The sequence below is a fragment of the Mesoplodon bidens genome (genome assembly GCF_964165515.1).
Source record: "Mesoplodon bidens genome assembly, chromosome: 18".
NCBI lineage: Eukaryota > Metazoa > Chordata > Mammalia > Artiodactyla > Ziphiidae > Mesoplodon > Mesoplodon bidens.
The window spans coordinates 54843524-54857645 of NC_138175.1; the positions used below are offsets into that span (position 1 = coordinate 54843524).

The 14122-nt window shown below is 51.1% G+C and overlaps 2 protein-coding genes across 2 annotated transcripts; both read right to left on the bottom strand.

The window, feature by feature from the left end:
* Positions 1-361: 361 nt before the first annotated feature.
* Positions 362-4290, bottom strand: KLK8 (kallikrein related peptidase 8; the record flags this gene model as incomplete). The annotated part of the gene is given in 7 exon segments (XM_081216071.1): positions 362-477; positions 480-507; positions 1658-1791; positions 3160-3224; positions 3661-3770; positions 3774-3911; positions 4117-4290. Coding segments are annotated over 7 exon segments (765 nt in total), but the record flags the coding sequence as incomplete, so codon positions are not given.
* A 2590-nt stretch (positions 4291-6880) lies between these two features.
* Positions 6881-12701, bottom strand: LOC308605908 (kallikrein-9-like; the record flags this gene model as incomplete). The annotated part of the gene is made up of 5 exons (XM_081216241.1): positions 6881-7033; positions 7436-7572; positions 9252-9517; positions 12327-12483; positions 12659-12701. 5 exons carry the CDS (start codon positions 12699-12701, stop codon positions 6881-6883), a joined length of 756 nt encoding a protein of 251 aa, XP_081072367.1.
* Between the last annotated feature and the right edge of the window lie 1421 nt (positions 12702-14122).

Below are 14122 nucleotides of genomic sequence, written 5' to 3' on the forward strand. Positions count from 1 at the left end.
CCCCCAAAGCTTAGATACAGTTTAGCTGCTCAGAAAAACTAAACAAAAACCCGTTCAACTATGTCTTTTACAGGCTAGCTCATTGGATATTTGAAAATCCTTATGTCTTCTCTCCCCTGAAATTAACCTCCCATTCCTCCAAGTCTTTCCAGAAAAAAAAAAAAAAGGGATGACTTTGGCCAGTGGTGATGGCCTGAATGGCCATGCAGGTCCTGGTCTCTCTCGATCTCCCATCACACCTCCCAGCAGGGTTCAGACCCTCCGCTCCTCCACCCCTCACAAGAGGGCCAAAGCACACACAGGCAAGGAGCCAGGCTGATGTTGTGAGTTTACTGAGGGAGATCTAGAGCTCATCTTGGGATCAGCCCTTGCTGCCCATGGTCTTCTTAGTCCAGTCCAGGTAGTGGCAGATGTTGATGTAGATGCCAGATCTCTCAGGCCGCCCATAGAGGTCTGATTCCCAGGATGTGATGCCTGGAGAACACCACCACATACCAGTGAATCTCCCTAGAAGGTGAGAATAGAAGACTTTCACCTAAGATGCCCTACTGTACCAGTATTTAGTACCAGCTTTTAAGGTGATTGGGTCTCTTGGGATAAGAGCATTGTATCCTGGGATGAATGGTGAGAGAGCGGTGGGGCTTCCATGTGCAGGGGATGCAGACAGGATGTCTAAGGGCAATGGAGGAAATCCTGACCAATGAGGGAAGAGAATGCTGTCTGGAGGGTACAATCCAGAGAGAAGAAAGTAGGAATTACATGCAAGGGACTGAGTTCCTCCATTCCTGGCCAATCTTGAAGAGATCATTGAATCCAGTTACAAAACATAGGAGAAAGGAGCAGGGTTCTTCTGGATACACACACACCCAGGGGACAATGGCGGGAGTATGTGGGAAGAAACCATTGTCTCCAGGGAATCCTCCAGAAAGATTAGATTCCATGGCCGGATCACTAATGGAAATGATCCTATTCCTGGTCAATAGAAAAGGAAGCATTGAAACATTGTCTTCAGGGACCAATCATAAGCAAAGGGGGTGGGGCTTCCATGAAGGGGACAACTCCAAGGGGAGCCGTGAGGACTGAAGTTGCAGCCAATAGGAAAGAGAGTGTTATATCTATGGCAAATCTCAAGATGTGTCACCTTGGGGTTGGGGAGCTCACTGAGGGAGCATTGAAGTCAATGGCGCCATTCCCTGGCCAGCTGGGAAGACAGCATTGCTCCCCAAGGAACCAAAATCATAGGAGAAAGCAATCATGCTAGGGAAACTAGTCAGGACTCGAAGAAAAATAGCTGACTACCTGATCATCGGTAAAGTCAGCACAAATTCCAGGCACTGACACTGAGAAAGAGGGCAGGGAGCTTGCGTACCCTCTGGACTCAGACTCTCTCCTTCATGGACTTATCCTCTCACTCCCTTTAATCCCCACCTTGTCCCTGCACCCCACCCTGCAGGCAAGCGTTCCCAAGAAAACAACAAGGACAATTCAATTATTCTGATTCCTGGGCTGTGTAACCTGCAGGGGGAGTGTGCCTTCTCTGAACCTGCTTCCCACTCTGTAGAGGTAGGGGTGCTGACTCTTGGGGATCACCCCACTGCCAAGCCTCCAGTCTCTACAGTGTGAATGAGGGAAGAAGAGAGTTTCAGAAGTCACTCACCTGGCATGGATCAGCCCCACTGCTTTCATTTGCACAGACCATACTATCTGTGACTTGCCCAGGGTAGGCATCTTCACACTGCTTCTGAGGAATAATTTTTACTTCTGTGCAGTTGAGGGTGTCAGGAAAATTCTCTGAGGGGGCCGAGGTTGCAAGTTGCCAGAGACAGCAACGCCTTCCCCTCCATCCCTGTCTGTATCTAACCTCCCTTCTGTGTAGCCACAGCTGCACAGGGTTTTCTGAAACATTTCACAGGGCACATCACTTCTCACCACATGAAACAAAGCCATGGCCCCTGCTGTTTCTTTTTCTCCACCTAAAGAAGGACCTTTGGACCCTACCTTTTGTTTCTTGCCCTGAGTTATTTTCAAATTAAGGATCAGGTGACTGGGGGACACGGATGTGCCCCCTTGGGACACCTCTGACCCTTTCTAATCTTTCCATTCCCAGACCACCAGGTCTCCAATCTCAGCTAAATCCTACTTCTTCCAAATGTCACCTCTTCCTAGAAGCCTTCCCTGACTATTCTAATTAAAACAACACATCTCGGGACTTCCCTGGCAGTCCAGTAGTTAAGACTTCTTCCAATGCAGAGGGTGTGGGTTTGATCCCTGGTCGGGGAGCTAAGATCCCACATACCTCAGGGCCAAAAAAACCAAAACATAAAGTAACAAATTCAATAAAGACTTTCAAAAAAATGGTCCATATCAAAAAAAAATCTTAAAAAACCCCCAAAACACCACATCGCCATCACTCCCTATTCTCTTCCCCCTATGATATTCCATTATAGCACTTGACTCTACCTAATATTTCGTTTTACATGTATTTGTTTATTGTCTATTTCCCCACCTAGCATGCAACTCCATAAAGCTTTGTACACTACAGTACCTGGGGCATATCAGATGCTCACAAAATAAGTGTTGAGTCGGTGATTGACAGTGGAATTAATCTTTCTTATTAACCTTTGAAGAATAGACTTGAGAGGGAAACGATTCTGTCTGGTACCTCTACGTGTCAGAAGCTAGAGGCCCACAATCTCATTTAACCCTCACAACAGCTCTTTGAAGGAGGGATGCTTTCATTCTCTCATCCATGCATTCTTTCAACAAATGTTTATTGAACACATACTGTATACCAGTCACCACCCTGAGCACTAGGAACACACAATGAAGAAAATAGATATAACCTGAGCCCTCATGGAGCTTAAAAATCTATTGGATAATTATCCCAGTTTTGTAGGTGAGGAAAGTGAGGACAAGAGATGGGAAGGGACTTGCCCAGAGAAAATGGGCAGAGCCGTGGTTCGAAATGACCTGCCTGATTCATGAGCAGCTAGGTTTCCACAGCATCCCATTGTCTTCTTAGAAGTCAGACAGGCAGGGACCTGAATCCTGACTTTGATTTCCTGGTGAACCACATCACCTCTTTGAGCTGAGCCCCAATTTTTTCATTGTGAAGCAGGGCAAGGGGCTACCTGAACTCTGAAGCCCCAGAGGGAGGACCTCCATGGAGGTCCAGACTTTTGGGTCCAGAGTGAGGAGGGAGCTGGGGACTTAGACTGTGAGTCCTGGAGGAGAAAAGGCCTGGACTCCTGGGTGTGAGGGGATCTGGGGCGAGGAATCTTGGGTTCAAGAGGGAGAAGAGGAAGCCTGTTTTCCTGGGCCACTGAGGAGCCCATGTATCCTAAGTCTGTTGTGAAGACTATGTAAAATCCTGTACCCATAAAAGGTCTTATAACTCTCCACCTTAAAGGAGGGATGCATTCATTCATCCACTCATTCATTCATCCATCCACTTTTTTGAGCCCTGTTAACAATCTGTTAATTTGTTTCCTTTCTCCCACCACTCCTGTTAATACTCTGGTCTTTAAGGTTTCTAACATGGACCACTTGTGAACTTCAACGTCACAATCACTTTCCTTTCTTTATCTCCTCTCCAGGCAAAGCTTTGCCAATGGCTTGGGGTCCACTGGGCCAACCAGCTCCTTCTCTCCCTCTCACTACCTTGGGGGCTGGTGACAGAGCTCCAGCTTGAGATGGTGCACAACTTGAGGGCAGCGATCGGCCAGGTGGATGGGCTTCACTTGGGGCCCCAGGGATGCCCGATCACATGGTCAAATGAGCATCAGATCACGGTTGTGGTCCTCGTTGCTGCTGTTGTAGCAGGGGTGAGGGAGGGACTGAGCCACAGCCGTTTCTTGTTCTGACCCATCCCTATTCTGCAGACTGTGATCTCCCAGGCGGACTGTGTATGTCCTGTAATGATGGAGGTAGTTTGGGACGCAGGCAGAGATAAGGGCTCCCAGCCTCCTTCTCTCTAAGACCCAGGAGTCCAGGTCCCCTCTTCTCTCAGACCTCCATTCTCGGGGACCCTGTCCCCAGCTCTCGCCTCCTGAGGCAAAGCCCCAGTCCCCTCTTTCCCCAGGCTCCAGCCCACCTCTGCCCCCGGAATCCACTCACAGTTTTTTTACAGTGGACTGCTGTGAGGACACAGTTGTCATCTATGAGAACATCCCCACATACTAGCCGGACACCCTGGAACAAGGCCGTCGGCCAAGGCTGTTCACGGGGCCTGCACTCCTGGCCCTCCAGCACCTCGGTCTCCTGTGCTCCCAAGTGTCCTGCAGCAGGAGGGAGAGGGTTGGATCACCATCCACTGGGTCAGTGCAGGGGCCAGGAAAACCACTGTGGTTTCCCATGGATACACACACACACACACCCTCCGGTGTTTGCCTCCCAGCTTGCACATGCTGCTGCACAGATACACATGTACACTCATGGAAGCCCATGAGTCATCACACACAGAGTCACACACCTGAGCATGTGTCCAGATGCCCCGTATACTCCTGTGTGTATCTGTGCCCCTCAGCAGGCAGCCCTGCTGGCTTAGTGCGCTCATGCGATACCAGCAGAACTCCACACGTTCCTACCTGCTGCCACGTGCCCCGTGCCTCCCGCCATCCTACAGAAGCTCCCACATGTAACTGCGTGCTTCCCATCTCCCCACCTGCCACCACATGCACCCTCTTAGCCACCACCATGGTATTCCCACAGGCTCAGGTGCTCCACCGATGACTTCTGGGCCCCCCCCGCCCCCCACCTGCCCGGGATTCCAACAGCAAGAGTGGGAACATCCAGACCCAGACTCTGCAGCAGGTGTGGGATGTCCCATGGTGGGGTCCGGGAGACAGAGAGGCCAGGGCTGAGCGGAGGAGGGAGACCAAAATCCTAGGGATCTTGGGATTGGGGAGGAAGCAGAGCTTCTGGAGCAGTTCTTCTGGGTCCCGCTGGAGGAAGGGGCTGGGGGCCCAGATTCCTGAATCTGAGCAGCTGGGAGCTCGGGGGCTGGATTCCTACATTCCAAGGAAGGAGGGAGTTAGGATCCCCAGACCCCCGGGTCTGAAGGGAAAGGGAACTGGTAGCTGGGACTCCTCAGTCTTGGAGAGCAGGGGCTGGGGTGCTGATTCCTCGGTCTCAAAGGAGGAAGGGATCTGAGGTTGAGGTCCTGGGCCCTGGAGGAGGGGGCTCAGGGGCCTGATGCCTGTGTCTGAGAACATTGGCCTCTCACCTTACAGAATTCAGGGGGCGGGGTTACCTACTGATTCGGATCCAGAGGAAGAGCACCCCGTACTTCAGCTCTGCCTGCCTGGTACAAGATTCTGGAACCTTTTAACTGGGACCACCAGCCTCGTAAACCATCTCCTCCCACTTGGGGGCTGGCGGAGCAGCAGGGAACTGGAACCCTGGTTATGAGTGAGGCGAGGCTCAGGGGCTGAACGGAGAATCTTGAGGGAGGAGGGGTTGGAATCTCTAACTTTTTTTTTTAAATTGGGGTATAGCTGTTTTACAATGTTGTGTTAATTTCTACTGTACAACGAAGTGGAGTGGAGTTCCCTGTGCTGTACAGCAGGTTCTCACTGGTTATCTATTTTATACATATTAGCATATATATGTCAATCCCAATCTTCCCATTCATCCCACCACCCTCCCCTCTTCCCCCCTTGGTGTCTATACTTGTAAATTGATACAGCCACTATGGAATCTCTAACTCTTGAGGGCTGGGAGTGAAGGAGCTTAGTGCTGTGACTCCTGGGTCTGAAACAGAAATGGCTGGGGGCCCAGACGTCCTGGTCCGAGCAAAGAGGGGGTGAGGGCCCCTGACTCCCGGCTCCGAGGGGGGAGGGGGCTGCGGCCCGGATTTGAGGTCCGAGGGAGGAGGGGCTGGCAGCTGGATTCTTAAGTCTTTTTGGAAGGAGTAATTTGGAGCCTGGGTTTTTGTGGGAGGAGGGGGCTGCCAGTAACCTGGAATGGAAGACAAGCCAGTCTTCTTGGTCCCGACTTCTGAGGGCGGATTGGCGGGGCCCACCCCCTGAGAGGTCCAGATTCCGGAAAGGCAGGTTTGGGAGGCGCTGTGACCTGGTTTCCCCTTCCCCTGGGGGCGATGGGACCAGCCCAAGCAGAACCCAGGAGCCTTGCTGCAATAGGGCTGATGGAGACAGACTTAGGCAGGACCTGCTCGGGGCTTATGGGGAATTGCAACGCGGTGGTGGTTCCCTCTCTGCCCTCCACCGCCCACCCGTTCCCCATCCTTTAGCTCACAAAACAGGCAGTAGGAAGGCGCGGCTCCGCACGTTTAATGTAAAATCATCCCTTGGATCGGAGGGGACAGAGAATCTCTCCCAACTTCTCCCGGTCAGGCCCCCGCCAGGATTCAAACCTTGGACACGACTAGAACCGGCTCAAACCCTGGACACGCCTAGAACGGGGCCAGAGCTGGGCAGAGACACGCTGCCTGAGTTCCACGTGGGGAAGCTACCCTCCCGTGAAATCACGAGGCTGGATCTATGACGAAGGAGGCGTGGCCACAAGGGGTAGCGTCCAGAGGGGAAATCTCATTGGGCAAAGCTCGGAAGGGAGGAGCTATTTAGTGGATGTCTTTACTGAGGTAGAGCCAAAGGTGATGCCGTTCCATGGGGGCGGTGGCAGTTCTGGTGACGTCATAGATATGGGGCCAAGAGGGGCGGAGGTGTCCCTCCTCTCCTTCCAAGGGGGCGCGGCTCTATAGTTCCCGGGGGCCAGGGTCTGAATATCCAGAAACTGGGAACTTGAATATCCAGAAGGCGTCTCCAGGCCAGCCGAAGCCAAAGGCGGAGACCATTGAGGCTGGAGTCTTGCAAACCCTCCTACCCTGCGCCCACCCTCCCTTCCTCCAAGGCGCGAGGTCTCAGTTGTCCTCCATGGTTTTTCGAATCCAGTCCAGGTAGCGGCACACACTAGTATAGACACCAGGGCGCCGGGGGCTGGAGCAGGGCTCCGAGCCCCCAGACACCACACCCGCCAGGGCCCCATTGCAAACCAGGGGGCCCCCAGAGTCACCCTGTGCGCGGAAGAAAAGCAGAGAAACTGTTAGGCCAGTCTACTCAGGACAGGACACAAGGCACTTTCTCCCTCTCAGGAAGCTCCCACTTCCCTCCTCCTACAATATCCAGGAGTCCAGGTCTCCAGTCCCTCCTCCCTCAGACCCAGGAGTAAAAGCTCATAGCCCCCATCTCCCCCTAGGACCCAGCAATGTGGACCGCTCTTTCCCCAGGACATAGAGTCCAACCCCCAGTCCCCTCCTCCTTTAGATTCAGGAATCCTGGCCCTGGTCCCACCCCTTCCCAAGACCCAGGTTTCCCAGCTCCTTCCTTGCTCTGATCCAGGAAAGTCTGGGCCCCCAACTCCCTTCTCCTCCAGGACCCTGGATACCCATCCCTCTCCTTCCCAGAGGAGGTCTCACCTGGCAGGAGCCCCGGCCACCCTCCCAAAGGCCAGCACAGAGCATGTGGTGGAAGATGTGGTCTGGATATGCCCGATGGCAGAGTTTTGGCTCCAGGATGCTGATGTTGGCACACTGCAGCGTGAGTGGGTACTGCACTGTTGGGGAAGGGGGTCCAGAAAAGGTCAGCAGCTGTCTCCATCACACTCAGCACCGCCCCCCCACTTTCCTAAGATGGAACCATGGAGCCACAGCATAAGGCTCTCAAAGACAAAAACAAGAGAAAGTGACAAAGCAACAGAATCACAGCATGGAAGAGAAACAGATGGATATGACAGGGAGAGGGCCAGAGAGAGAGAGAGAAAGATGCAGAGAGTCAAGAGACAAGGAGAGGGGCTTCCCTGGTGGCGCAGTGGTTGGGAGTCCACCTGCCGATGCAGGGGACACGGGTTGGTGCCCCGGTCCGGGAGGATCCCACATGCCGCGGAGCGGCTGGGCCCGTGAGCCATGGCCACTGAGCCTGCGCGTCCGGAGCCTGTGCTCCGCAACGGGAGAGGCCACAACAGTGATAGCCCCGCGTACCGCAAAAAAAAAAAAAAAAAAGAGAGAGACAAGGAGAGATACGTACATAACTCACACAGAGAAAAAGAGGGACCTTGGCAGGAGATAGAGACCTCTTAAGGGGAAAGAGATTCTCAGAGGAGGAAATGAAGAAATAGGGAGAAACAGACCCAGAGATATCCAGGGAGAAGCAGTGAGATAAAGGGGGAGGAGACATTTATAGGGAGATGGTCACTGACAGAGACAGAGATACAGATTTAGAGAGACTAGATAGAAATAGAGGGAAAGTGGGGGGAGGGGGCCTTGTAGGGAAACAGCAGCCCTTGGGGTGCACTGCAGTGGACCACAGAACCCGTATCTTGTTTGAAGGGGGCAGCCTCCACTGAATCTACCCAATAATGGTCATTATTTTAGAAATATGAAGCCAGCATTGCCAGTCTTGAATTTTTCAAGCGAATCCAGAAACTTGGCTTTGATGTAAAATCTCTCAGGTTTTAAATGTTGGCAGCAACAAACTGAGGGTTTTTTCTTTTTTTCAAGACATTTTGAAAACCAGTACTGCTGTGGGAGGCCAAATTTTTTTAAAAAATTTATTTATTTTATTTATTTATTCTTGGCTGTGTTGGGTCTTTGTTGCTGCGCGCAGGCTTTCTCTAGTTGTGGCGAGCAGGGGCTACTCTTCGTTGCGGTGCATGGGCTTCTCTTGTTGCTGAGCACGGGATCTAGGCGCGCAGGCTTCAGTAGCTGTGGCATGAGAGCTCAGTAGTTGTGGCTCGCGGGCTCTAGAGCACAGGCTCAGTAGTCGTGGCACAACAGGCAGGCCCAGCTGCTCCGCGGCATGTGGGATCTTCCCAGACCAGGGCTTGAACCCATGTCCCCTGCATTGGCAGGCGGATTCTTAACCACTGTGCCACCAGGGAAGCCAGGGGGGCCAAATTTGACTAATGGATTTGCTGATTCTGAGTGACGTAGACCTTATTTCAATTCTAAGATGCATATATTTTCACATTTAAACATCTCTGAAATCAGGATGTGCCTTGAGTAAATGATGTCATACAAGCATAGATGGGACCTTTTTTTTTCCTTTTCTCGTTTTTAGCAAGTTGTAGAATAATGATGCATCTTATAATTTATAGCATTTAGATCTGATGAAATATATGGATAGATAGATAGGTGATAGATAGAACACAGAGATGCAAAAGCAGAGACAGAAAAAGAGAGGGGATTCAGAGCCCTGGCATGAAACATAGGGTGTGTGTGGTGGACAAGGCTGTACCGTTAGGACTGGATGTGGCCCCCCAGCCTGAGATTAGGCAGTCGGTGCCTGGGGAGACGCAGGTCTGGCTGAGTTTGAGGGGCTGCACGGCAGGTCCCAGAAAAGCCTTCCTGGGCAGACGAATCAGCATGATGTCATCATTGTGGTCTTGGGCACTGAGGTCCTTGTTGAACCCAGGATGAGGGAAGAAGTCTTTGGCCCAGAACAGCTGCTCTGGACCCTCCCATTTCCAGAGGTGGTGCTCCCCGAGTCGGACCCCCAGAAACCTGTTGGACAGGTCCCAGAGGTCAAGGTGGAATAAGGTGAGGTGTCTTCTCAGCCCCTGTCCTCTTTTCTGTCCACCAGGATGCTATGTGACTCTCCACAAGCCACACACCCTCTCTGGGCCCCTATCATCTTCATGTGACATAGAGTGCTGAGTGATTTTAAGCAAGGCACACACACCCTCTCTGGGCCCCTATCATCTTCGTGTGACATAGAGTGCTGTGTGATTTTAAGCAAGGCACACACACCCTCTCTGGGCCCCTATCATCTTCGTGTGACATAGAGTGCTGTGTGATTTTAAGCAAGGCACACACACCCTCTCTGGGCCCCTATCATCTTCGTGTGACATAGAGTGCTGTGTGATTTTAAGCAAGGCACACACACCCTCTCTGGGCCCCTATCATCTTCGTGTGACATAGAGTGCTGTGTGATTTTAAGCAAGGCACACACCCTCTCTGGGCCCCTGCTTCCTACTCCATCTCTTTGTCTACCTCTAACTTTGTAGCTCTCCCCCAAAGCTCACACCTCTTCCTAGCCCCATGTCAAGTAAAACACCTTCCTCTCTGCCCCACCTGGAGCCTTAGTGGTGACCTGAGTCCCCTGGAACCATGGAGACAGGTGGAGGCTCCACCTACCACCCAAAAACAGACCCACCCCCTGCCCCCACAGGTCTGGTGGTTTCTGTAGGGAGTGGCTCTGTGTGCTTTGGTGTGTGTGTATGGAAGGGGTGAGATATGGAGAATCCCCAAGTTGGGGGTCATCTGTAGGCTCAGGCTTTCCCTGTCTGCCAAATCCCTCATCTCTCAATGCATTTCTTCCTGAGGTCTAGCCTCAAGCCCTCTCACTGCAGTCCCAGTCCACTTGTTCTACTCTGGGTTCATGCCCTGGATAGCTGGGGACCCTCAAGGGGTCTATATGTCCATCCCCCAGACTCTGGCTCTAACATTAGGGACGAGGCTAATGACTGAGAACTCAGGGTTTCAAGAGTATGAGGGGTTATTTCTACCTTTTCCCTCTCTGTCAACTTGTTGCCTTGCTTCTGTGTCTGGGAAACCAGTCCCAAGCCCACCTCCCAGCCCCAACTTGTCCCTGTTCCTGAATCTCTTGTACCTCCATATTTCTGCTTCTCCCCTTCTTTGTCTTTGGGGCTGAAATCTGAACATTGTTTTCCTAGCCTGATGTACAGGCCTGAGCTAAAAGAGGCTCCAGCATAGAGTGATGCATGATGGGAAATTCTCACACAGCATCCTGTATAGCCTCTGTGCTTCATTCCTACAGGGAAGAATATCAAACAGGTGGGATGGCCCCTTTCCCCAGATAATATAAAAAGGATTTCTGCATCAGGTAGATTCTAGAATTCTGTTAGAATGCCCAGAATCTAAGATTCTGGAATTCTAAGATTCTAACACCTTAGAAATCCACGATCTTAGAATTCTATGAAGCTCAAGTTCTAGAATCTTATGAATTTGAGATTCTAATGTTTTCGATTTCTCTGGATCAAAAAGTCTAGGATTTTGGGGACTTCCCTGATGGTCCAGTGGCTAAGACTCCACGCTCACAGTGCAGGGGTCCCAGGTTTGATCCCTGGTCAGGGAACTAGATCCCACGTGCATGCCACAACTAAGAGTTTGCATGCTGCAACCAAAAAAAAAAAAAAAAAAATGATCCCTCATGCTGCAACGAAGATCTCTCATGCCTCAACCAAGACCTGGCTCAGCCAAAAATAAATAAATAAATAAATAAATAAATAAATGTCTAGGATTTTTTAATTATCTGAATGAAATCTAGGAAACAAAGAACCTAGACTTCTAATATTCTGGGATAATAAGACAAGAATTTCATCATTCTAGAATTCTAGAAATCTTTGATTTTAGAAGTGTAAGGATTAGGATTCGAATAGTTTGAAACTCTTGAATTCTCTTGGTTAAAACTTTGGGGATTTTAGAAATCCTGAATGATAGCATGCTGGGATACTAAATCCACCAGATTCTAGACATGTATGAATATAAGCTTCTAGAATTCTCTTGGTTCAAGATTCTAGAATTCTACAGATCACAGTATTCTAGGATACTGTAATTCAGAGATTCTAAGATATGAGCTTCTGTACTCAATGAACCTAGCTAGAACAGTTTGAATCTAAGATTCTAGGGTTGCGCTATCCAGCACAACTATTGAGCACTTGATATCTGTCTAGTCCAAATTGAGCTATGCCGTACTTGTAAAATACATGTCTGATTTCGAAGGCTTAGTATAAAAAAAAGAGTAAACTATGTCATTCATAAATATTTAAAAATTGATAATTACATGTTGAAATAATGTTTTGAGATGGCAAGTTAAATCTATTATTAAAATTAATTTTACTCATCTCTTTTTTACCTTTTTTAATGCGTCTACTAGGAAACGTAAACTTTCCTGTGTGATTGGGGCTATACTTCCATTGGACAGCACTGCTCCAGGCTTCTCAGAGTCTACCAGTCTCTGAATCTAGGATTCTACAATTTAGTGAAGCGAATGTAACGTCTCCTGGATCCAAGATTTTAGGGTTCTACAACTCTGTATTTTTCTGGGTCAGAGTCTAGGCTTCTAAGAGTCTAAGTTGCAAAATTTACACTCTTAGCAACAGATTCTTTTGGACGCTAGAATTTGGAGAGTGGGCATTTTGTCATTCTAAAGAGTTGAACTTTGGGGAACAGAAATGGAGGCTCAGCCCTTCCTGTCCACAGCTCCCTCCCTCCTCTACGAGGCTCCTTGCCTTCTCTCCCTTTCCTGACCTCCAGCCCCTCCCCAGAGTGGCCCGCCCAGGTCACTCACGGCTTGCGGCAGTGGGCAGCTGTCAGCAGCCAATGGTCACTGATGAGGGTCGCCCCGCAGAAGAGATGGGTGAGAAAGAAGAGCCCAACCTGCCAGGGCTGCGAGTTGGGGCGGCATTCCTTGGCCCCGATGGCTCGGTTGTCGGCCCAGCTTTGCCCTGGGGTGGGGGTGAGAGGCAGAAGGGTTGGTGAAGAGCCAGGTGGGAGGGCTGGGGACAGATGCTGGGATGCCTAGAGGGCAGGAGTGGACGCTTGGGGGCACAAAGAGCATGGTAGAGGGGCGCTGGGGAGCCATGGAGGGGCAGCATGATGGCAGTACAGCAGGAACCTCACCTTCCAGGAGAGAAAGCAGAGCACAGATGAATCCCAGCCTCATGACCTCCAGGGTGCTTTGGTCCTCGAGCCTGCTCTCCAAGTCCGTGCTTCTTTATGGTATACCATACTATATTCCTCCTCCCTGGGGCCGCCCCGGTGATTAATCGGGGTTGGGAAATACCCCAGGGGAGTGGGAAGCCCAAGAGCCTTGACTGGGGGCCTTGGGAAGGAAGACAGTACAGAGGGGCCACTTGTCGGGATGAGCTGGTGGCCTGCAGCATCAGGGAATCCTGCGAAATGGGGGAGGGGCTCAGGGATCCTGCTAAATGGGGGAGGGGCTCTGGGTTGTATAGTCCTTCTGGGGTTCACCAGAGGAAGGGGCCCTCAGTAACCCTGACTTCTGGTTACAGCATCTACATACAGGATATTCTGTGGCCTGGAGGAGGAAGAGGGAAAGGAGGAAGATCCCTACGGTGGAGTCCTGGGGTGGAAGCAAGTTTATCTTGAATGTACCTGCAGTGGGCTGGGACCAAGGCACTGGGCAGGCTGGAGGTTTACATAGAAAGACCTCCCAGAAATCAGGCAAGGAGTGGAAGAAAGAGTCAGGACTCAGAGCAAAGAAGGCAAGCAAGAAGGCAGGATGGGGTGAGGCAGGGAAAGAGGGAGAAAGAACAAAAAACAAAACAGGGAGATAAAGACATTGAAGGATGCAGGATGAGATAAGGAAAGAGAGACAGAAGCACTGTCTGGAGTGGCAGAGACCACAAAGAGAGCTGCACATGTGTACACACCCACAGAACCCTCCCTGCACTGGGGATTTGGGCCCCTTTCCGTGAGGACAGAGGCCTCTCCTAGCACGGTTCCAACTGGGTTAACTCATTCTTTTTTTTTTTTTCCTGGTATGTGGGCCTCTCACTGCTGTGGCCTCTCCCGTTGCGGAGCACAGGCTCCGGACGCGCAGGCTCAGCGGCCATGGCTCACGGGCCCAGCCGCTCTGCGGCATGTGGGATCTTCCCGGACCGGGGCACAAACCCGTGTCCCCTGCATCGGCAGGCAGGCGGACTCTCAACCACTGCGCCACCAGGGAAGCCCCTTTTCTCTCTCTTTTTTTTTTCAAGGGTTAACTCATTCTTGTCATAACCTACTTCCTTTTTCACATCCTCACCACTCCAAGGATCCAGGTGCCCAACCTAGGTGGAACTGAGCACTTTTCCCATTCTCTTAATGCCACCATATCTTGACTAAGTCCTGAGAACATGGTATTGTTTTTTCCGCCCATCTCCTCCCTTCCACTGTCCTTCCCATCACCTCATCTTTCCTGCCTCTCCCCCCATCCCTCCTTCTCACCAGATGGGCAACCCTTGGAGGGCCAAGCCCAGATCTGACTCATCTCTGTGTCCCTCACATCACCCTGTTCAGGGCTGGGATCATGGGGGGGCCTCAGGAGATGTCAACTGAATGAGTGAATGTCTTTCTCCACAT